The sequence below is a fragment of the Anguilla anguilla genome, chromosome 2 (genome assembly GCF_013347855.1).
Source record: "Anguilla anguilla isolate fAngAng1 chromosome 2, fAngAng1.pri, whole genome shotgun sequence".
Classification (NCBI taxonomy): Eukaryota; Metazoa; Chordata; class Actinopteri; order Anguilliformes; family Anguillidae; genus Anguilla; species Anguilla anguilla.
This window is the reverse complement of record NC_049202.1, coordinates 40870040-40894935: the sequence shown is the minus strand read 5'-3', so window position 1 is coordinate 40894935 and position 24896 is coordinate 40870040. Positions and strand designations below refer to the sequence as shown.

The 24896-nt window shown below is 41.9% G+C and overlaps 2 protein-coding genes across 2 annotated transcripts; both read left to right on the top strand.

Annotated features, from left to right (window-relative positions):
• The first annotated feature begins 52 nt into the window (after nt 1-52).
• LOC118220636 (protein ADM2-like) lies at nt 53-2740 on the top strand. The gene is made up of 4 exons (XM_035404640.1): nt 53-1141; nt 1362-1470; nt 1852-1983; nt 2201-2740. The coding sequence occupies exons 2-4, from the start codon at nt 1388-1390 to the stop codon at nt 2358-2360; spliced, it is 375 nt and encodes a 124-aa protein (XP_035260531.1). The 5' UTR covers nt 53-1141; nt 1362-1387; the 3' UTR covers nt 2361-2740.
• A 526-nt stretch (nt 2741-3266) lies between these two features.
• Nucleotides 3267-23738, top strand: LOC118221647 (transient receptor potential cation channel subfamily M member 4-like). The gene is made up of 28 exons (XM_035406902.1): nt 3267-3539; nt 6518-6579; nt 6685-6862; nt 7831-8011; nt 8743-8912; nt 9037-9214; nt 9945-10009; nt 10131-10367; nt 11208-11310; nt 11486-11607; nt 12058-12351; nt 12784-12885; nt 13418-13546; nt 13749-13878; nt 14228-14373; nt 14575-14687; nt 14801-14902; nt 15039-15097; nt 15378-15610; nt 16999-17114; nt 17612-17744; nt 18250-18424; nt 19079-19244; nt 19664-19845; nt 21221-21353; nt 22314-22386; nt 22715-22808; nt 23056-23738. The coding sequence occupies exons 1-28, from the start codon at nt 3483-3485 to the stop codon at nt 23079-23081; spliced, it is 3759 nt and encodes a 1252-aa protein (XP_035262793.1). The 5' UTR covers nt 3267-3482; the 3' UTR covers nt 23082-23738.
• The last annotated feature ends 1158 nt before the right edge of the window (nt 23739-24896 follow it).

Sequence of the window (24896 nt, the reverse complement as noted above, 5' to 3'; positions counted from 1 at the left end):
CAATTGAGACAAAAACACCTTTTCAAAAGGATGGTGTATGTTGTAATGTCAGCCATTGAGTTTGAATAGAAACGGTCAAGATTGAGCCATTTGTTACTGTGGCCCCATTACCTTAACGGTAAGGTGGTTACTGATTACTGATTCATCATGTAGCTACAAAACAAACTTTAGCCATTGAAATTTTTGGCATTTATATATGCACGTGTGTATGACTCAAAATGTGTACGATGACTCAAATTGTTATTGTGTCTGAAAAACAACTCCAGATGTTTCTTGCCGGAAAAGTACACAATGGGCCCAAGGAGGAAACGGCGAGAGAGAGGAGAGGGACATCGTGAGAAGAGAAATGGAACAATAATTTTCTTTTGAGTATAACCAAGGTTGGCAGGGAGGGATTTAAATACCACATGATGATTTCCTGGACCAACCTGGATTTGCGTCTTAGCATTTGTAGCACTGGAAATATGGTTATCCTTCTTATCTGTTAAAGGAAATGGTAAAAAAAAAAAAAAAAAAAAAAACATTCAGGACTGTGAGTAACTATAAACTCATGCACAGTAGTCATCATAGTAGTACTATATGATATAAATTTGGAGGGAAATGCGTAAGATGCAGTCAAAACATGATGCAGAGTGAGGGGGAAACGACAGGAAAACCCGAAAGGTAAAGGCAGTAAGAGGGATGGAGTTATTTTCAGACGTGGTTTCCTGCAGGTGATGGAAATGAAACAATCTTCCCTGAAACAATCACTCCAGGAAAGACTGAGGGAGGTGGAGAATGGTGGAGGGGGTGTGGGAAGTAGAGTGTCAGTCCTGATTAAACTCAAATAACGAAAACAATGAAACTGGTTTAACAACACAGTCTAATTGTAGAGCTTAATATTTGGTGTAGTGGAGGATCGGATACTTAGTTGAGAAGGCGATCCTATATATGTTATAATCACACTTATTAATTGATGTGTCACAGCAGAAGGCGGAGGGAAAGGTTGAGTGACCCAAGACGCCTCCCACTTTCCCTCCCTCCTCTTATAAAAGGACTGAGAGCGACTGAGTAATGCTAGAGACTCAGAGAAAGTAACTGAGAAAACTTCAACCTGAACTTGAGGATTAAATCAATAAATCAAGAATACATATTAATTTAGGTAAGTCTTCGCTTATTATATATACGGCAAATGCCGATCTTATATGACACTTTACATTTAATGTGCGTATAAATATTGCCTGTCGTATGTTTATTTAAATCATTTACAATATTTTCATACATATGTACATTATTTGTATCGCTGTTGGTTCAAAATATATAAATCATTGTGACCACAAATATAACACATTTGCCTCTGCATCTGCTCCTTGCTTCCCCAGGTTGCACCAGAGTAGAGCTGACCAGCATGAAATTTTTCCACCAGCTGATCCTGCTGCTGGTGACCCTGTCTGGAACTAAAGCTACACCTCTTAGACCTAAGCTACACAGGTGAGCCACACAAACATGCCTTGTGTCTCACGTACATACCTCTCTACAGATGAGCCATCGGCCCTTAGTGATTTGTGCTGGAATTTATACATTTCTGTTGTTGAATCTGACAATGTCATCGTGATATGAGTATGAGTTGGCAAAGTACCCTCAACAATGTGGGGGGCCTACTCGATTTCAGTTCAGTCAATTCTGGAAATCAAATGGAATTCAATTAATTAGTAGAAATAAATCTTCATAGATTATTTTGACCACTTTTAAATTAGTGATTGAACTAACTGTGTAAACAAGTTTTAAAACCATTAGGTACAAGCAATAAGGACAATGTTTTAAAACCAATATTAGTAGTAGTAAAAATCTAATTTACACTGTTTCTGTTAGACCACTCCAGCCAATTACCTCTACTTTGGAGAGGGGTGTCCCGAGTTTAAAGGTTGAAAATCTGGAGGCTCCGCAGCCAGAACATTTTCTGGGCCTAATGGTGCTGCACAACTCTCTGGGACAAACGGACAGGTACTGAGATTCTCTCTATCAATATGTAGATATAAGCTGTATTATTTTCAATGTAAATTTACAAAAGAAAAATCTTTGTCCATCTCCAAATTAATTTTACAGGAGACAAAAGCAGCATATCTTGTGTCTTTGGTTATATGAATATCTGTAGTGTTTAACGTGGGATTTATTCAATATTTTCACTAATATCTTACAATGAAATGTTTCTTTCTAACAGCACAGAGCCCAGAGTCCGCCCCCGGCGCGCTCCATCACGTGGCTGTCAGCTTGGCACCTGCCAACTTCACAACCTGGCCAACACGTTGTATCGTATCGGCCAGACCAATGGAAAGGACGAGTCCAAAAAGGCAAATGACCCACAGGGCTATGGGAGATAGGAGAGGAAGTGAGGGTCAAATGACAATAAGTAGGCCTATAACTGTGATTTGCCACAGAAAGAGGGATAGAAGAGCAGAGGGGGTCAGGTTCACAGTTTAACAGGTGTGGGTGAAGAAACAACTTTTTTAATTTATACAACATGCTCTGACTCATCATCTGCACATCACTGTGCTGAGTGGAGATAGAGGAGCAAGCAGAAGTTTCAACATTTACTGCACAGTAGTTCATACACACTGTTGTGTATTAGGGGAGGAAATGAGCTGTGGGTGTATAGTCTCAGTGGTGGTTTGCAGTGTGCTTTTGTACATACAGATAACTTATATTATTTTTATTAATGTAAAAATTTATTTTAAATAAAAATGTTTGAGATTTTCTGTAGTCTGTGTAGTGTATTTTCTGTGTAGCTAATTATGTCCAATGTATAGAGGGTAAAATAACAAAAAGGCCACTTCATGGTCATTTTAGGAATAAATCCTGTCCAGAAAGAAAACAATGTGGCGAACAGGCCTATAACTTACTTTTTTTTTTAACTTTGTTTTTTTTTTTTAAATAGTAGGTTTTTTTTGGAATGGTCCCCTCCCCCCGCACCAGTATTCTAAGTCAATGTTGTAGGATTTCATTGCTTTCAATTACCAGAAGTGACTGTTGATCAGCATCAGAATGTTAAGAACATTCTAATGATTTGCGATCTTCGGACGAATATATACTTTTTGACAGTCAACCTGGATCACCCCGATATTGTTTAAAATGCAGCTTGTATGTCAGTGTGTCAAATATCGAAGTATTTAAGCACTAAATCTGACGGGTATTTTGAGTTCTATTAGGAATGCTTTTCACGGGTTATTTTTATCTTCCTTTTAATTCTATGTTTGAAACCACACCCTCGGCACGCCAGGCTACATGTAGCCTAGGTAACTACTTTAATCGTCAAGGTAGATGTCTGTGACTACAGGGCGGGTTGTTCCTTGAAGTGAAGCTACTTCCCGAATTGGAGCCACATCCCATTTTATCACGGGCTTCCCTTAGTTCACCTTTATGGTGACGATCAATCATATTGCTCTTGCTGCACCAGAGGTACCCTACAGTAGCCTGCTCTACCTCATGGTAGGGGACCTGGAGCGATGAAAGACACCAATAAAGAGGAGGGAGGAGGAACGGGGAAACCGGAGAAGGATCAGGTAACTTTAGGCTCTGAATTAGATTTTCCTACGCAGTAACGTACACGCATTTTTGGCTAAAAACATTTGCATCACTGCGAGCTAGAAAAGAGAACACATTTTTATACATACATAAGTAAAGTGCATGGCAACTTGATTTTCGCGCTGTTAATCTATTGCGTCTAAAATATTCTGAGGGGAAGAAACACTGTTTCTTGAAGTTCACTAATAGTAATGCGGAAAATGCCTATTTAACTTTGGAAGTAGGTTAGCCTAATATCCGGATTGTGGAAGTGTCCACGTTTTAGTTGGATGTGTCGTAGTTTCGCCTACAGTATAGTTTAGATTTTTCCTTGATCTCTTCTTAACCACCCTTGCTGGTTGCGAACAGTTCTGTTGCTGTATTTTACGTTTTAACTTCGGATTGAAACCACGCCAGAGGTAGTGATTGTTGCCAAGATAGCCGTGACGTCAGTCCACTTTTATTCCATCCCAAACTGAAACCGGTTTAGGCGACTATAATAACTTAATATCGTCTGCAACAGCTTTGAAGCAATGTGTTTCTCTCCCCCCCCCTCCCGAATCGTAATCATATATTGTACGCTTAATTTTGGCTTATCTAAAAAGCAGTATACCTACTTATTATAAGAGTCCATATAGAGAAAAACTAAATTTAATCTTGGAAATAGAAAGCCTAAAGCCTGATAACTGAGATGCTCCCAAAATTGGTCCTGGGCCTTACTTACTGTGTATGCTGGCTTTTATTTCAACCTCAGTCTCTTGATAACCCTGCCAAAAATTACAGTTTAAACCAATTTAAGCTGATCAAGCTGGTTTAACTGTGTTTTCAATACTTCTTGCTGGTTTTAGCTGGTCAACCAGTTTAATCAGCTGTTCATCAGCCTATAGTCAGCGAATATGCCAGTTTAGCCACCAGTTTAACCAGCTTTGACCAGCCACAGGACATTTTAGACTAGATTAGACCAGCAACAACCAGCTGGTCTTGGCTTGAATTTTCATCAGGGAAATTAAAAACAAAGAAATCCCACTTCTTTGAAAATGAATCATTTGCCTGTGCGGAACAACAGTAGTGCCTACATGAGCTGAATGATTAGAAGTCCTTAAATGACTATGAAATATTTGTTCTTTGTAAAATAATATGGCATTAGGATGGTAAATCATCCCTATTTTTTGCTACAACAAAACTAGCACTCTGAACATCCATCCATATCTATACCTGCTTATCCTGGTCAGGGTCGCGGGGGTGCTGGATCAAAGAATAATAGCCCTAAATATGTAACTAGCTCTGATGCACTTACGTAATGAGTGGCCAATCCTAAACCTTTGTTTAGGTTAGCTAGGTTAGCTATGTTTTACAGGACTTTTTTTTGGAAAGTTTTAGGTTTAGATAGATACCTAGGTTTACTTATCATATATCAACAGACTGCTCTCTCACCTTTCACTGAATCAAAACATGTAAAATGTGTGATAAGTTCATCAACCAATCTTAACTACCTTGCATATTTCTCACCAAAGCAGTTAGATTCTAACTAGCCCCCTACCTTTGTTATTCAGTAGCAACTAGCCAAAGGGCTAACTTATGATTCAAGCAGACTGGAGTCTTGAAATTCTAAAAAAAGATACAGTAATAACTAGCAATAACTGGACAGTGGGAAATTACAGCTTCCTACAGCACACACTCTCTCAGTTCTTAGCGCAGTACAAAAACTACTCTCAGGATCAAGCTGAAAAGGCATAGAGAGGTCCTCTGTTGGGTATCTACTATTTTCTTGAGGCACTTATTTCATGACGGTGGAACATTTCCATGTTCCAGTTCTGTGTTTGAAACTTTGTCTCAAATAAAATAGCTCAAAACTGAAGGCTGCTAAACCCCCTATTGTTTTATATCAATGAAAATTAAAGATTTTTTTTCCCCGGCAACAATTATGTGCTGTTTTCATTTTATTCATCGATACAATAAAATAGGCAAAAAAAAAAAAAAAAAACATCCACATTTACCTGGAGAAATTGTAATGGCAGTAACAATCAATGTGTATGCCAAGGACACACAAATTAGAGCACCAGATCTCTCTTCACAGAGGCAGGCATCTGTAATATTTATCTTCTGACCTCCCACTGAGAATACAATTAAATTTGGAAAGTATGTGGTTGATTTAGTTTGTGGTTGTCCCCAGTCATTGTTGTACAAGCAAAAATAAATGTGATTACCTCAAATTCTGAGATGTTGTTTAATGTTTGGCCAAGCATTGAACTTTCCAACTCTTTCCAATAAACATCTTTGATATGTTGAATAGCTCTGTTTACCCAAACAAATGCTGTGTTAAACTGCAGATTTGGTAAAGTGAATGTGCATATAATTACAATGACATTGCATATTCTGATTTAATTTACTCCTTCAAAAATTTGAATACTATCACCCACCCTGTTGTACAAATCATGTTAATTTAATGGCTTTCTTGTTTTTCTAATCCCTATGTGGCCACAGCGACGCCCAACAAGATTCTACATAGAAAATGTTAGCAAACTGGATCCTGTTAACTTCCCACTACAATAGTTATATCTATCATTCAACATTAAAGGATGAAATGAGGCAGAGTTTCAAACACAACAATGTGATTTGGCTTTTAAATGAAATTGTTGAATTGAGCTTTATTTGTACTGAATTTGAAGACCGCTATTGTATGTTTTCTCTGTGTTCTTTGGCAGTATGTAGTGTGATTCAACAAAGTTTGACATTAAAATTTTTGGGTGTAGTGATTTTGTTTACCGCAGTTATTTTCAGGGCAGATGCAGGAATGGACTTGTCTGTCTGCCCTGGGCTGTCTTGTACAGAATGGTATTTAGTTCCTAGAAATGGCCACTCCTGTGCCATCAACGGTTGTCTAATTGGTTTACGGAGCTTTGTGATCTAGATACTGGTATCCAGCTGAACAAACTTGTTTCAGTGAACAAAATCTAAAGTTATTTTATCATTGTAGAGCTGGATCTGCAAGATCATTAAGAAGAGAGTGTGTACAACTTTTGTTGAAGATTCGTCGAGGTAGGCACCATCCTTTTTTTTGTCTCCATATAACAGTGTTTACACGACTGTGGAGTTGAATCTGTTCATGCATATATATAATCTCTCCTTCGCCTCCCCCCTCAGCAATGGAGCTCTGTGTCAGTGTGGGGGGGCACGGGAGACGCATACGTCAGTGGCCACGGGGGATTATTTCAGCACAGCCATCGTGAGCCAGTGGGACAGCGCCCAGCACTCGTCTGAGTACCCGACCGACGCCTTTGGGGAACTGGAGTTTGCTGGCGCAGGGAAGAGACACAGTCACGTGGGTGCTCCTTTTACTTAGTTCTGACTATGAGTCGCTCGCTCATTCATCCAGTCAATCGTAACGTTACCCCTTGGTTGCATTTGTAATTAATTGTTTTTACCCTTTCATCTTCTTCCTTCTTCCTTTTGTTGCCCTGATCTCAAGACCCCTTGCTCTTTTCTCTCACTGGTGCCTATTCTGTGTTGAACTGCCTTTTCTCAATTTCTGACAGCAGTGATAACAAATGTGCAACTGAAAAAATTGGAACATTGTTACATTTACAATGTGTTAAGTCGCTGCCAATAGGTGTTTTGTTCACCCAGTACATGTACAATTTTTTTGAACATTGTTTTTTAAAACACTCCTTAGTGTTGTATTAGAATTTTAAAAATGCGCTGAGTTCACTTGCACTGAGTTCTTTCTGGAGTTTTGATTTTAACAATTCAGATAACTGAATTTAATTAGAACTTACAGGAACTCTCGCTGGCTACACAATGATTCCTGTATATTTTTTAGGAAACATTTGGAGCCATATATGCAAACACATGAAAGCTGCAAGCACTTCAAGAGGGGTACTCTCAATAAAGCTTTGACAGGGTGTGGCATCTTGCAAATGCCTTTGATACAAGACGTTTCTGATTCGCTGAGTGACTTAAAAAGTTTGCTCTGGGCTTTAGGCTCTCCAATGGTCCAGCATCCCGCAGTGTTACAGTGAAAATAGACTCAAACTACTCTGAAGTCTCAGACTCAGAGGTTACTTGAGCTTCGTCAAGTAACCTTGCTGTTTATTCCGATGTCTTGGTCAGTCAATCACACAGGTCGCAGCTTGGGATTGTGTTTGAGTTAGAAACACCTCAGTCAGTGGTCAGGTGCTGAAGGGTCTGGTCGGCCAGTGTCCATGTACCGTACCATCTTGCTCTTAGCACCAATGTGCCAATGTCCGGTGTGGTCTGTATGTGACGTTCTCTCTCCCCCGCTACTCCCAGTTCCTGCGCTTGTCCTGCGACACCGCCCCAAAAATCGTGTACACACTGATGACCGTTCACTGGGGAATACCTCAGCCTAACTTGGTGGTGTCAGTGGTGGGCGGACAGGGCAAGGTGAAGGTGAAGCCCTGGGTTCGAGAGGTGCTCAGACAGGGCCTGGTTAAGGCTGCGCAGAGTACTGGTGAGTCCCCCACCCTTTCTTCTTCCTTTGTGTTCTCTCATTTTCAGTCACACATGGGACACATGCCGTTGTCTGTCAGCTGTCCATGTTACATCGTAGTGGAGTCATTTTACACCCCGAGGCCAGAAGGAATGGGGCAGTGGTGTCAGCAAGGACATCTTGTAAACAATTGCCGTCTCTTTTTCGAATGGCACATGAAGGGAGAGCGCTGCCCCTTAGGGTATGCTGCTAAATGCGATCACAATAGAGGCTTCCTCTGAAAGCCTGGCTCAACCAGAGGAATTCCCGTCACAAGGACAAGGGCATTCAGAGACGTGGGCTCCACAGTACCACATCAATCACAGCGGCCACTTGCACGGGCCTTCCTGCATCTGGAAAGCCCAAATCATTTGCGTAAATTCCGTTCTTATTCAAGGCTCTTTAGAGGCTTGCCAAGCAGTGCATTTATGTCAGTGCATTGTTCCTTTTTATTTTTTTTGCTTAATTTAGTTTTTTTTTCTATTTTTACAAAAAAGCATGGTTTACATGGATTACACAGAATTTAAGAACATGGTAGCTGTTCTGTACTTTTCATTGTAATAAAGAAAAAAGTCAACCCCCCACACCCATGTCAACTCAAAATTTAGCAAGATACCAGAGAACTCAATTAATGCATTATAGCTGAACCAATGCCTTTCTTTCCATACCTCTCTTTCTCTCACTTACACACACATGCTCTGTTTTTCTTTCAGGCGCATGGATATTGACAGGAGGGTTGCGAGAGGGGGTGGGGAGGTGTGTGGGCGAGGCGGTCAGAGACCATGGCACCGCTGCCCCCTCACTGACCCAAACCAAGGTCATCACCCTGGGCATCACACCCTGGAGCCTGGTGCAAAACAGACAGCAACTGGTCAACCCGCAGGTAGCGTTAGCGCCAAGGATGCCATCCTACAAACGCATGCCATGTGCAATAATGAAAAGCCCGCAGCCACATACCGCCTTGCTTGTGTTTCTAATGTTAGGTCGCTGTCTTCGCTGTCTTTCAGGGCAGCTTCCCTGCCAGATACTATGTGCAGAACACTTCGAGCGACACCTGCTGCCTGGACAACAACTGCCAGGCCTTTCTGCTGGTGGACGACGGCAGCGTGGGGCGCAGGGGGGTGGAAGCCGGCTTCAGGGCCCGTCTGGAGGAGTACATCTCCAACCAGAAGACGGGCATCTGGGGTGAGAGAATAGCTGGGCGCATGTAGTAAGAAGGGACGAAAGCAAGGGGGAGGGGGAGAAAAAATATTGAAATTAGCTCAATTTGCCACTGATGGTGCTATCTGGAGGTTGTGTATTTCTGTGTACCGTCATGTTTTTTGTATCTTTTGTACTGGTCTTTTTGTACCTACTGAGGAGAAGGCTGAATAACCTGTTTGTTGACTAGTCATGGAGATACGGTGTTACATGTTTTTCAGTCTTCTTAGGTCACTGTCCCCTTCAATCAGAGTCTAAGCTAAAATCTGTCATCTGGTTATGTTGTTAAGTGTGGCAGTGTCTAACATTAATAAAAACCTGCACTCCTTTTTCAGGAGATAAGCATGCAATTCAGACTTCCTTATGTTTTCTGTCTCATCATTTTTTTAGTTATAAGTTATGTGTTAAAAGCATCAATTTGCGCTACTGATTTATAGCTGCGAAGTCAATTCTAAAACACTGTGCATTTTACTGTAATTCCATAGCTTTCTCTGTAGCAGCATTAATTAATATTATTGCAGCAATATGACTTATATCAGAAAATTTAGCTTATTGTTATTTCATAGATAAACTTGAACTCATCTTTATGTGTTCAGTGGGTTGTGAAGTCATCTCAGCCTGTCAAGTTTGTCTGCTGGTCTAACCTTTATCAGGTTTTATGCAAGGGTAATTGCAAAATGGTATGTCCATCTGTATCCGTTTTGTTCTCCTCCAGGCAGCGGAAACATTGAGATTCCTGTCCTGTGTATGCTGATAGCCGGAGAGGCATCCATGCTAAAGGTGGGGTTGTGAATAGTGCAAGCAGTGATCATAGCAATGAATAATATTGTCATTTGTTGCTTACAATGTTGCTTTTATCCCAGCCGACACCTATTAATGCCAAACCCTTGGTTATTTTCAGCAAGTGGAGAGTTCTCTTCGGAACTTGACGCCCTGGCTCGTCCTGGAAGGGTCAGGGGGTGCAGCTGACCTCATCTCTGAGATTGTGGATGACCTCTTCTCTGCACCCTCTGTCTCGGCTGCAGTTGAAGGAGAAGGGGAGGACCCCAATCTTGACCTGAGGGAGCAAGTTAGACAGAGAGTGAAGAAGCACTTTCCCTCTGAGAAAGAAAAAAAGATTGAGAAACTGACTGAAATGGTAAGGGCGGGGGGCAGATAAGTCTTGTGTTCTTCGGAAAGCAGAGTGTGACAGACCAAATTTCAAAGACCAAATGTAACATTTTTTTGCAATCAAAATCGTCAAACAGGTGCTGGTCTCTTCTCCAGGACATGGGATGTCTAGCTAGTTCTTTTTTTCACACATCTGTCTGTAAATTGAGCTTGCACAGATATGAGTGGGCGAGGTTATGTGCAGTACAACTTAAAGGGTAGTTTACCTTCCCTCTTCAACCTCTGAGGTTCTTTTCTGTTGGACGTGATCATCTGTAAATTTGGTTTTGAATAAATAAGGTTTGGAAATGTAGCTGAAACTCTTCTGTTTTGTAGTTGGACATAATCGTAACTTCATTTTAATTTGTAAGTAGCTTGCTATGCTAGGCATAGAACATCTACTTGGTGGTAGACTACTCCATGGCTAGGTATCTGGATATAAACCTTGCATCTGACAATGGGAGTGGAGAGCTTGTTCTGCTTTTGAACTGAGAAAAAGCATTGGTACCATATAGAAACTAGATTTTCATGTTTATAATTGTGAACAAACACTATAAAATGAATCTGGTAATATGTATAGCCTCTGGAGCTATAATGTCACTGTATACACTGCTTTGGAGCTAAACAAAGTTTATTTGTCACTATAACATATCTGGGTTTGCCCCTAAGAAAGATTGCACAGGGTCTTTATGAGGACATTTTCATCTCAGTTAGGTGGTAGATGTGAGGTAAGGGTGTGGCCAGCTTTCTTCCATTCTGCCTAAATATGAATCTCATGAATCCTTTTATCAACTTTTTATAATTATTCTTTCTCACGCCTCATTCTCAGGGGCTGAATATATGTCAGAATAGGGAGCTGATCACCATCTATCATGGTGAGCAGGAGGGACCGGATGATTTTGACACCGTACTGCTTAAAGCTCTAGTCCGAGGTAAACATCTATTTCTTCCTTGTTTTTGGTTCACCTGCTGTAACTGCTGAGAGATAACTGACACCAAAGCAAATATGCCCCTTTTCTTTCATGAAAAGTGGTGGATTAAAAAGGCAGCGATTTGCAAAGCCGGTAATGGCCATTTCACCAATTTCATTCTTTGTCTATTTTGCAGCGAGTAAACAGCGGGATGCAAATGACAAAAGCCCTTACACAGAGGAGCTGAAACTCGCTGTGGCCTGGAACCGAGTGGACATTGCCAAGAGCGAGCTCTTCAATGGGAATATTCAGTGGAAGGTGAGATGAATCTCCTCCAAACATAATTCTGTGTGAATCTCTCAGCATTCAGTAATGCACTGTCCCCATACTGGACATCATTTACTCTGTAGATTACATTGATCAGAGTAGTCTTGGCTCTACATAGTCCATATAGGAGCATCTCTTCTGTCTCCATGTATAAGAAAATGTTCTGTATTATAATTAACTGAAGGACTAGGCCAATAATCAGTTGTTCTCTGTTCTCTGTTTTTTATGTTATTTGCACTTGGTGTTTGCCACAAGGCAAATGCAGTGGATTGTTTTTTATTTAATGTAATGTAATATAAACTTTATTTCCTTCTCCTTCACAACGCATTTCCCCCAGGACATTATCCATCAGCAGCTTGACTGCACTCTAGTCAATCAGTCACTAAGTGTTTACAGGCAGCGTTACTCACGATCTGTTTACTGACCTCCCTCCCCGATCAGTACACTGACTTGGAGGACTCCATGACAGACGCCTTGGTGAACAACAAGCCCCAGTTTGTGCGGCTCTTCACCGAGAACGGCTTCAACATCCTGGACTACCTGACGTACGAGCGGCTGGAGAGCCTGTACAGTTCTGTGTCGGACAGCTCCCTGGCCTACATGCTGCTGCACCGCCGTCTGAGCGAGCGGCGGGTCAGCGCGGGGTCGGCGCCCTCCCTCAATACAGAGGACGATATCGCATCCGGCGAGAACCCCCAGTCTGGACTCATTAAAGAACGGTTCAGTTTGTACGAGGTGAGACCTAAGAAAAGTAGTGTACTAATGCACAGGGATGTAAACCTATTACCAGGTCAATTCTGTGTAAAATAAATACAAAGGGAAAAGAGTTTTTAGACCTGAGTAGTATGCTGCAATTTTGTAAATAATAATAAATAATTTAGGACCGTGTAGATGAGGGATACTTTACCTTGGTCCCGGAGGGGCATTAAATCCGTTTGGGCATTTTTCTCAGGTAGCTTTGAAATGGAAGACATTTTTTGAGTTTCGAAAGTAGAAGCACATGAAAACTTGCTAGATTGTGGCCTTTGATAACTTGGGTTTCGTAGCCCTGTTGTAGATGATAGCTGCTCACATTTTAGACAGAGGAACAGTGCATGTGTACTGTAAGCTACCTTAGATATTCCCTCTCGGATGCTAATAGTTGCATCCCTCTTCCTCCTCTCCCAGGTTTCAAGAGTATTGTGGGAGATCTTGGGAGATGTTTGTCTGCCGTTCTACTTTGGTCCCTTGCAACTGGATGATGTTGCTCCCACAAGAAAGTCACTCAAGGTACTGTAACACTACCCATTAACATGACTGCACCTGCTGAGGGGTCAAACTGCAGTCGGATCACTTTGCTGATGTTGCCACTGGATAGATAAAGTGCAGCAGGACCTGCAATGTATCCGAGCCTTTGAGTTAACCTCTTTGGCCATGGGTAATTTGGGGTAAGGGGAAAGCATTGCTCTGTGGGGTGTGGCAGAATAAGTATTACAGGCAGCCAAGCATTGGCTTAGAAATGAAGGTTTAAAGGTGTTGGGATTTACTCTGTACACCCTGACAAAAATGGGAGGTTATGATTGGTGGTTTGGAGCTGGACTGGAACCTGTTCCTAATGAACTTGAAGGGGCAAGATGAATGGAACTCAGGAAGTTTTTATTTTAGATTGTGAACATAATAATATAATTATATACTTCTGATACTGAAGACCTCTGTGTGGAAGGTTTTTTGTAGTGTGCAGACTCCTTCATGTACTGCTTCACCTTTTAGATGTGAATGTTTGTCATGGGATTACTGGTTAAAATTTCTGTTTGTCTCTCAGAAAGTGAACATGGTTCTTCAGGGCCCGTGTTTGTACCGCAGCAAGTCCTGCCTCCACCCCTGGGCTGCTCTGTTCATCTGGGCTGTCCTGCAGAACCGCCGAGAGATGGCCATCTTCTTCTGGGAGATGGTAATTCACCAATGTGTGGTGTTCATCTGTGGCAGGAGCATTATCATACCGTAGCATACAGTAACTTACAGCACTGTCAACCCAAGATAGATATGTGCTAGACAAGCTGACTTCATTACTCAATCAGAGGATTATGTCCTGTAATCATTTCCCTCACTCATTACTCACTCTCTCTCTCTTTTTGAATCTCTCTCTTTCTTAGGTAGGTGAGTCTGTGCTGAGCGCGCTCACTGGCTGTAAGATGCTGAGGGAACTTTCAAAACTGGAATCGGAGAATGAGACCAAGCAGTCCATGAAGGAGCTGGCACAGAAGTTTGAGAACCTGGCACATGGTGAGGGAGTGGAAAGTTTGCCCACTGACCAAGAGACTGCAGTCATATTTGTGCTTGATGTTCATTAATTGCAATGTACATTGCATTGACGTGGTGTCTATGATGGAATGCTTTGCATTATATTTGTGCTTCATAAGGAAATGGACTGAAGGGAGCATGGATAAAATGTGTGTCTTATAATGTTGAATACACAGAAATATCATCTGTTAAAGTGTTTTTATTTATTTTTAAAACCATTACATTTTTAATGCAGTTGTGTCAACTGTAAGACTGTGACACTGCAGTGGATTTGGCACAACATAGCACATAGTATTGTATTTTTAAGGTCTCCCTCTGCCCCCCTCTCTAGATGTGTTCAGTCAGTGCTATCGGAGCAGTGAGAATCGCTCCTTTACGCTACTCATCAAGAAGTCAATGGTTTGGGGCGGTGCTACCGCTCTGCAGATGGCGACAGCAGGTGATGCCCGCCTCTTCTTCAGCCATGATGGAGTGCAGGTCTGTTTGTCAGTCTTTACTTATCTACCATGCTTTGATATATATATTTATATACTTCATTTATAAAATATATCAGGACAAACTGTGGTCAGCACTTAATAAAAAAATGTAAAAAATTATGCATGTCTGTTTGAAGTTTCTTCATGTTATCAATGTTTTTCCAAAGCTGATGTTGGATTTTGAACTTTGTTTTTGTTATAGTCTCTCCTGACTGAGATCTGGTGGGGAGATATGGACAGAAACACAAACAAGTGGAAGCTCATCTTTACTTTCTTTTGCCCTTTTCTTGTCTATACCAGACTCATCAACTACAGGTCAGCAACTGTCTCTCTCTCTTGCTTTGTCTCAGCGTCACTGTGAGTGACCTGTCGTATCAGGACTGTCAACTGTGAAGAAAATTTTTTTTCTTTCTCTCTCCCTCCCTCAGGAAGCTGGATGAGGACACAAACCATGAGGAGGTTCCTCCGGCCAAAGAGATGGATAGCCTGGATGGAGAGACCATCTTCTCTTTCGCTGACATCAAGCAAACGTAATGTTCTCCTGCTGCTCATTTTTCCTAATGCTTCTGTGTCTGTGAGCATCTGCATTTGCCCTTACCTTTCAGCTGGGAAAATCAAATGTCAAGACAGTCAATGCACTTTGCATGTGTGTCTCCCTCTCCCCAGTCTCAGTGAAGACGAACCTGAAGAATTCACAGAATTTCATTCTCTAAGACCGAACAAAGGTGGGACTCTCTCTCTGGCAGTGTTAATCTTGACTCTTTCTCTCTCTCTCTACCTCTTTATTTCTATCTATTTCTGTCTTTCATCCATATCTTTATTTTTTCCCCTCATTACTCCTCACATAACCCTCTCCCTTGTAATGTAGTGTAGTGTTACATCAGTCAGCATGAACACTAAAGGTATTTAGCCCATCCCAGAGTACAATACTGCTTATTTGCTAATTGTGATCATTAGCCTTTGTACATGTTCTTAAATAACTCTCTCATTCTCTTTCCTCTCTAGAACACATCCATCGGAAGTCTAAGCGCCCATTTTTGCTAGCCCGATGGAGACAGTTCTGGTCTGCACCAGTCACTTCTTTTCTAGGAAATGTGCTGATGTACTTCCTGTTCCTCTTCCTGTTTGCCTATGTGCTATTGGTTGACTTCAAGCCACCACCTCCAGAAGGTCCTTCCACAATGGAGTTTGTGCTGTACTTCTGGGTCTTCACCATTGTCTGCGAAGAAATCCGACAGGTATGGAGAAAGAAGGCTGTCCATACAGTATTACTGTTGGTGTTTTGGACCATGGACTGTTTCATTTTACATTTTTCGATGGACTGGGTCAACACAGCATTATGCATATTGTCAGAACTCACAGTACAACCCTATTAATGTTGAGCCTTGAGGTTTTGTAAAATTCAAATAATGTCATGTTACAAGAGAGGAAACCTGGCAATGAATGATGGATGTCTATACTTACCAGAGTGTTCAGTTGTGTGTGACGTGGTGCAGTCTGTAGAGTGGCTGACTCTCGACCCTATTGGACTAGTAAAAAATTAAGGGGAGCAAAATTGTTCCTGTTGTCCCTGGATTTTTTTTCTTTGCAGAAGGATCTACTGGGTCTGTGTAGATATGTATAACATGGTCACATTTGACTTCAAAATTTACTTTGGCTGACCAGAGACTTAAGCTGTACAAGGGCAGGAGGGAGCAGAAGCAGGATTTAGTATACAGGGAAGGTGATACTGTACACTGTGATACTATACAGTCTTTAAGTCCATGCTGTACTCACGGTGTACAGTATCTCCTTCCCTGTTTACTCTAAACCCTGCTTCTGCTCCCGCCTGATTATGGCTCTTGTACAGCTTAAGGCTCTAGTCAGCCAAAGTAAATTCTGAAGTCCAACGTGACCAGAGACAACAGGAACAATTTTGCTCCCTTTCATTTCAACTAGTTCAATGGTTCAAATGGATCAATCCATGCAATTTCAATTAGAAGTGGGACATCAGACCCCTCACTGATCTCACATGGGTGTATGTCGGGCTGATTCAGCTCGGTACTGTACAGCAGTCTTTTAGATCTGAGAGTGTTGTACAGTACTGAGATGAATAACTGTTGTACAGTACTGAGATGAATAACTGTTGTACAGTACTGAAATGAATCAGTGTTGTACAGTACTGAAATGAATCAGTGTTGACAGTACTGAGATGAATAACTGTTTTATAGTACTGAGATGCATCAGTTTTGTACAGTACGGAAATGAATGAATCAGCCCTACATACTGTACACCCAGATTGTTGACTGGGGGGTATTACATTACAGGCATTTAGCAGATGCTCTTATCCAGAGTGACTTTTTACATACCATCCATTTATACAGCTGGATATATACTGAAGCAATGCAGGTTCAGTACCTTGTTCAAGGGTACAACGGCAGTGTCTTACCTGGGAATCGAACCTGTGACCTGTGGGCTCATTTCCACCTGCCTCCTCTGTAATTAGATTTCAGTATTATGGGCCACCCCCACGTTGCTTATTTTACACAGTCTTGTTTTGCGTATCTCTGTCTAGAGTGTGAATCATTTTGGAGGACACTATATATCTATACATACTGTTCATAAATATCTCCACCTGCTCTCACAGACCTTCTTTGTGGGGAACAGCCCATTGCTACAGAGGATGTGGCTGTACATTCAGGATCTGTGGAACAAGTGTGACCTTACAGCCATCGTATTATTCATCGTCGGCATGTGCTGCAGGTAATCAATGACCGACTGCCCCACCACTCAGCTCACTGCGTACCTGTGTGAAATACTGTACAGACAAGCGGAGAGATGTTGAGCGCAGTCATTTCAGTAATTTATCCAATGAGACTTCCATCATATCTCTCAATCTCGTCATATTCCAGCTTACTCAACCACTTTCTGTTTGTCCGTGTTCTCCTTCAAGTACTACAAAAGTTGTTTCACACTGTTGGCCAGATTGGCCCAACTTCCATTATAGGGTGACCTATCTGATATAATGGAATGTGACAAACTGGCTAGTGTCATGGTTGGGGCAGGGAAGGAAAGAGCGTGACAGTTACTAGAAAGTGGTTCTTTGTGCACTGCGCTACTTGATCTGTTTACAGACTGTTGAACATTGTGGCTTTTGTATAGATGAAGGGCGTGGGCTCAACCCGTCTGCTCTCTGAGCCTAATGTGAGGCCCAAGCAACGCTCAACCTGTTTTTCCACTTTCCTTCCTTCTCTTGCCAGAATGTTCCAGTGGTCCTACGAGATCGGCCGGGCCGTGCTCTGTCTGGATTACATGGTGTTCACCCTCAGACTCATCCACATTTTTGCCATTCACAAGAGAATGGGCCCCAAGATTATTATTTTGGGGAAAATGGTGAGAGAGAGAGAGAGAAAAAGAGAGGGGGTAATGAATGAGAGGGAGGGAATGAATATTGGTCAAAGAGATTAACTGTGAGATCAACTGTCAGAGTGGTGGGTGGTTTAAGAGCAGGTGGAGGATAAGTTAACTTTGAAATATTTTGACATCACTGCCTGCTCTTTATATTCTGAAGAAAAAAAAACAATACATCACAATTTTTTAAAACATTTTATTTTATATTTTTCATGCCATTGGAAGTCATTTGAAGCTTTGGACACTTAGAACCATCTATTTTTAAAGACTGCCCTGCTACAATTTTCTAAAAAAATAAATAAATAAATAAAATTGACAGTGCTGGGAGGGAATATGCCTAGCTTAACAAATTTGCAAATGCCGGCTCAAAAACCAATATGTAATTAATTTTTATTTTTATATTATGCTTTAAAAGGAGAATTTATTTTCTCTTTTCACAACTGTGTTGCACTCACCACTCCTTTCCCTCTGTCTTTTTCTCCCTCAGATCAAAGATGTGTTCTTCTTCCTTTTCTTCCTGGGGGTGTGGCTATTGGCATATGGAGTGGCCAATCAGGCGTTGCTGTACTCGTATGACTCTCGCCCAGACTGGGTCCTGCGCAGGGTGTTCTACCGGCCTTACCTGCACATTTTCGGACAGATCCCCCTTGAGGACCTTGATGGTATTCTACAGTGTCTGATTCCCTGCTTGTTAGTGCAGTGCATGTATTCCATACTGTTTGCTGCCTAAAATTGAGAAATACCGCAATCACAAAATATTTAAAGGATAGTTAACTTTCTGGGTTTTAAAAAATATTATTACTGTTTTAGTGTAAATTTTCAATGGGGCCAGACCTGTTTTTTAATGTGAAATTAAGGATATTTTTCAGGTTTTTAACAGAAGTTTCTGACAACCTGCAGACTTAAAATGGCCGGTAAACCTCTAGAGGTGTAACATCATTATACAAGCAGATTTGGAACTGCTTGAATTGCGTTGTCAGATATTTTCATGCTCCAGACCACAAACCCCTGAATGCCCCTATATTAGTCACTGTAAAGCCAGCAAGCCATCAGAAACTTTTGTATTTATCAATAATATTATTCATAGCACACAAAAACTGTCTGGGCAAATTCAAAGAATAGGCTAAAAATGAAACAACATCAAATTCTCCAAAAGTTGACCTATCCCTCTTAGAGATATGGCCTTTTTCCAAAGTGTGCACTGCATATAATCATATGCACTATACACTTGTTACAGATCAAAAGTGTTAACCTTTCCCTGTTGAGCTCTTCCTCTTTTTGAATCTTTCATTCACTATTTGTCCCTCTGTCCTTAGCTGCCAAGGCTGGGGAGGTGACCTGCACAGACAACGTGACGCTAATTGATGCTGGAGCTGAGCCTTGTATCAACACTTATGCCAATTGGCTGGTGATCATTCTGCTGGTGGTCTACCTGCTGGTCACCAACATCTTGCTTCTCAACCTTCTCATTGCCATGTTCAGGTATGGCTTTTAACATCTCTCTCTCTCTCTCTCTCTCTCTCTCACATACTCTCTCTCTCGCTCTCTCTCTCTCTCTCTCTCTGTCTACCTCTCTCTCTCTTCCTCCCTCTCCCTCCCTCCCTTTTTTGACCTCTATTTTTGCTCTTTGCTTCTCTCCCCATCACTATCCCCACCTCTATCACTATGGCAAGGGTGTCTCTTGCTGTTTAATATACCTTCAATATTTTATCTATGTAGTATCCTCAGCATGAATAGAATGTGGTTAGTACTGTTTCCATTCTGTTAAATTCTTTTCGACTTAATTATGTCTGGTGGGGAAATTAATTTGGCCTTTTGTGGTATCAGATAAAAAGCAACCAACCTAAAGACAGACAACAATGGTGTACTGACCCATGGCTCCTCCCTTCCTTTTACACCAGCTACACGTTCTCCAAGGTACAAGACAACAGCGACATCTACTGGAAATTCCAGCGTTACAACCTGATTGTGGATTACCACATGCGCCCCTCCCTGGCTCCCCCCTTTATCATTCTATCCCACCTCCATCTCATCATCAAGAGGAAAATCCGCAAGATCCCCTCTGTCAAGGTCCGCCACTTCGGTGAGTGTAACAAAGTTGTGTCCAATGGTGTCAGTGGCTGAAACAAAAGAATAATTAACTGGTGGAAGGGTGGGCATATGGTTCTGTTATTTAGCTGTTCTAGCTTGCATATAGGTGGTACTTACCACCTATATGCAGTATACGAGGTATATACGAGTGAGTTTGGTGGGAGTTGTGAGTTTGTGCAAGTTTGCATCTGGGAAAGTTTCTGCTGCGTTTGTTCTTGTGTAATGGTGAGAATAATGGCAACAGGATAAAGCTAATACATTTCATGCTGAGTTTGTGTTGCATTGCAAATTTCAGCTTAAATGGAGGGCCCTTTCCCCCTAAGAGGAGTGACAGAGCTGCCCACATGGAAGCCTTAGCCTACATTTTTTGTGGGTAGTACTCAGTGAAATGTCCAGGGTTAATTGGGCCAGACCAGGACCATATATACACTGTAAGAGTTGATTTAACAATGGACATTTTACTGTTTATTTCTGCAACACATACACAAATTTATATATGTTTAGTATAATTTGAAGTACTTTCTTATTCAATAAAAAAACCCTTCATTTTCATCGTTGCTTATCACTCATATATAATGGGAAAACTCTTGCCTTTACAGTAAACCTTTTATTAAGTGGAAGATCATGAAGAAATGTTTAGAGAGACAGAAGAAGCTCATGGTTTAAAACAACTTTGTGGCAAGCAATGGGATGCTAAGTTCTGCCATGCGATTTCATAAGTGAAAGATTCACATTAAAACATCAAACATTATTTTGATTAACATGTTGTCAAAATACAGTATACATGCAGTATATATTCATATTGACATTATATATATTATTTATATATTTATGAACAACATGGTTATTACTAACCTACTACTATGGCTACATGATAATAATAATAATGATAATCATCATAATTGCAGTTCATTCATCAGATGCCACAGGTCCAGTGTGCTTTTCCATCAGTTGAAGAATTAAAGAACCACAACAGAATTAGAAACTTACAATAGCAGTCTTAATGAAGGCTGAAAGTAAAAGCCACACATTAAATGCTACAGCCAAAGCCATGAATGTACTGAGCGGCAAGACCAGAATCATTTAGCGTCATCACTTTCAAAGATGTGCTCTGGGGATTTTCAGAGGCTGAAGTTGAATGAGAGCGACTATGTCTTCATGATTTACGGTAGGCTGGTTCAAAAACAGCAGGTCCCAGAGTGCATCAGGTTTGCTACATCCACATGTTTTTTTACCGTGTTGCATGTTGTGGGGTGAAAAATGATGCTTTGTTAAAGATTCCCCTTCCCCTGCTGTTTGAGAAGGGCCATCTGAGTAAACAGTGTCCCTCACTAACTAGCACCTGTCTCTCCCCCCCACCCACCCAGTGATGGAGTTAACAGACAAGCGGGCCAACAGGCTGATGACATGGGAGGCCATTCAGAAAGAGAACCTCCTGACCGAACTGAACAAGAGGCAGCGAGGGAGCGACACAGAGAGACTCAAGCGCACATCTGCCAAGTAGCCTTTTCCGCTCTCCCCACCTGTCTCTCTCCCCCTCTGTGGCCCTATGTGTGTGTCTCTCTCCCCCTCTGTGGCCCTATGTGTGTGTCTCTCTCCCCCTCTGTGGCCCTATGTGTGTGTGTCTCTCTCCCCCTCTGTGGCCCTATGTGTGTGTCTCTCTCCCCCTCTGTGGCCCTGTATGTGTGTCTCTCTCCGCTTCTGTGGCCCTATATATGTGTGTCTCTCTCCCCCTCTGTGGCCCTGTATGTGTGTCTCTCTCCCCCTCTGTGGCCCTATATATGTGTGTCTCTCTCCCCCTCTGTGGCCCTATGTGTGTGTCTCTCTCCCCCTCTGTGGCCCTATGTGTGTGTCTCTCCCCCTCTGTGGCCCTATGTGTGTGTCTCTCTCCCCCTCTGTGGCCCTGTATGTGTGTCTCTCTCCGCTTCTGTGGCCCTATATATGTGTGTCTCTCTCCCCCTCTGTGGCCCTATATATGTGTGTCTCTCTCCCCCTCTGTGGCCCTATATATGTGTGTCTCTCTCCCCCTCTGTGGCCCTATGTGTGTGTCTCTCTCCCCCTCTGTGGCCCTATGTGTGTCTCTCTCCCCCTCTGTGGCCCTATGTGTGTCTCTCCCCCTCTGTGGCCCTATATGTGTGTCTCTCTCCCCCTCTGTGGCCCTATGTGTGTGTCTCTCTCCCCCTCTGTGGCCCTATGTGTGTGTGACTATGGCTCTGTCTCCCTGCACCTCCTTCTGCCTCTTTCTCCACCAATGTGTCTCTAAACCCATGTCTCTACCTCTGTCTCCCTCCAACCTTGTCTCTGCCCTGCTTTCACATCTCAGTTTAGTGGCTGTCAGGCCTAGCTAGGGCTTGATTGCCTTTTCCATTTGTTTGTGCACTGTTGTACAAGGCATGAGGTATATAAGGTGACGACACGCATTAACAGACAGTGAATGATGGAGTACTGCTGTGTGCGCAGGGTGGACAATGTGCTGAAACAAATGGCTGAAATTCGTGACCATGATCGCCGATTGAGAGCACTGGAATCACAGGTAAGCTGTCATTAGTCCTATTTCCTTTACTGCCTGTTAGTAGCACAACTTGAGCCCTGCAATGGGACTCAAGGTCTCTGGTCTTCATTCCACCTGGGCCCACAGTAACCCAACACATTAAATTCACAGCTTGCTTGTATAAGGGCAGCTTCTCTCCCCTTCAACCTGAGTTTATTCTGCAGCTGTCCTCTCAGTCAGCTGAGTACAGTGGCTACAGTTAATCTACTGCACTCTCCTCTCTCTCCCTCTCTCTCCCTCTCTCTCTCTCTCTCTCTCTCTCTCTCTCTCTCTCTCTCTCTCTCTCTCTCTCTCTCTTTCTCACTCACAGACGGATTATTGCTGTAGTGCCCTCGCTTGGGTGGTGGAGACATTATATCAGAGCAACCTGGGCAAGCCAACACGTCCTCCACCTAAACTCAGAGGTACTGCTATATGCTGTCACTTTTTCCCACTGCCAGCCAGGTCTCTTTGAGGAATGGGTCACCTGTAACATACAGGGAAATGTGTATTATACATTTAAAGCTGTCTATTTGAGATTTTGAGCAGCATTTAATTGACAATTACTTTAGTTTCTGTTACCAATTCTCAATAATTTCCCCCCTCCCTAAAATTTCTTACATCTAATTGCATATTTATGATAATCATAATACTGTACCTTTTGTCTTTCAGAGACTCCTCCCTCTTCTTCGAGTTGATTCCAAAGGAAAACAACCAAAATTAATATATAGGGTCAGTGAACGGAAGAGGCAGACTTTTTCACTTTGTTACTGAACCTGTTTTTATGGCTTTAAATCCTGAAGGCTGTTTTACTGCTGCTGATTGTTCACTTTCTGTTTTTATATCAGCCTTCACTATTTGTCATTTGCTCGTGCTGTACTTTCATATTGTTCACTGTTTTCACACAGATCAGGAATGAGTGTGGAAATACATACAAATACAAACTTCAGAAATACATAGAGAAACAACACTTGATCTTGCTAGGGAACTCTAGGGCGACTGTCTGGTGTCATTTTATTTAAGAAATGGTTATGTAAATTCGAATTTGTGTGTGTGTGTGTGTATGTGTGTGAGACCTCCTGTTGTCATCTCTGCCTTTGGAGAGTAAAGGGCACAGTGTGTGGAGGACAATGTTCTGTTTTGGCTTTAACCTTACAAGGATGTGTGCTTGCATGGATCACACTGGCCGAGGAGATGAAATGAATTGCGTAACCATGGATCTTACAGGAGGAAACAAAATTAACACAGAAGAAAAGCCATTCCATCTTAAACTGTTTACTTAAAATTTTGTTGGATCTCATATATGTTTCTGATTGATGTTTGCTGAATTAAACGATCTTGCTTGCTTATTTTGACTGTTTTTCTCCAAGAAGCTGTATTTGTTATGTTTCTCCACTCATTTATTCAGGTTTTTCCTTTAATTTGTCACCCATCTGTATATACATAGGACTTTCTCAACAGAAATTCTAGACTTACAGTTGCTGTGTATGTATATCTTACAGTTCTATGTACTGTGGCATGATGTAATTACCTACCAACATCATTTTGTTTGTGCACAGACACTTAATGTGTATTGAAGAGGCCATTTGGTAGAGCCCATCACAGTTGAATGGGTTTATGGAGTAGAGCATATTTTGGTCCCCTGTGTCCAGCCTCCTCAAATTTCACCCGCACATTAGTTTTAGCCACATTTCATTCAGTCTCATTGTCTTGCTCACATGCATGTGAAAACCACTCACAAGTCAAAACAAAATCGAGGAAGCACAACAAATGTCTGACAGAGATTTAGTGAAATGAGCATTTGTCCCCAGAGACGGTAACGACAAAGGCAGGGGAAGGGGGGAAATGATTCAACAAAGTGACTTTGGGAGGAGATAATTAGGACAAAGGGACAAACAAAGTGCTGTTTTTTTAGAGAGGGTTGGAGAGGAGGATTTAGAAAAGGAAATGTTGAAAGCTAATGCACAGGCCTTAAGAAGGAAGACAGAGCTACTGTTCGATGTGAGAAAGGGGAAAGGGAAAGAGGGACTGCGATGAAGCTTACAACGCACAGTTCCAGTGACCGGCAGACGAAGTGAAGGTCACTTTATACTGATACTGGGGGATAGAGGGGCTTTTAATAGAGTTCCTGCCCACCTGCCCATCCCACAACTCACACACTCAACTATTTTGGCAATGTGTTGTTGGGGGTTGGTGGGTTTGGCTGCAGAAAGGTTGAGTGTCAATGCTTGACTGCCTGAGGCCAGTACTACGTGTACCCATGTCTGTGCCTGCGTGACATGCCATTGTTTCTGTCCAGACCATTTGCGTGCACTTTTTATTTTTTTTTACATTTATGTACTTGTGTTTGTGAGTGGGTTTTTTTTTGTTGAGTATTGTCACTGCTGCCATGGCTATATATAGTTAACTGATTTGAATACAATATGTGAACTTTCTTCCAAAATACTTACATAATAGTTTCAAAATAATTTTAAGTCAGTGAGTAGTTGAGACAACTGTTACTTCTCCATGCA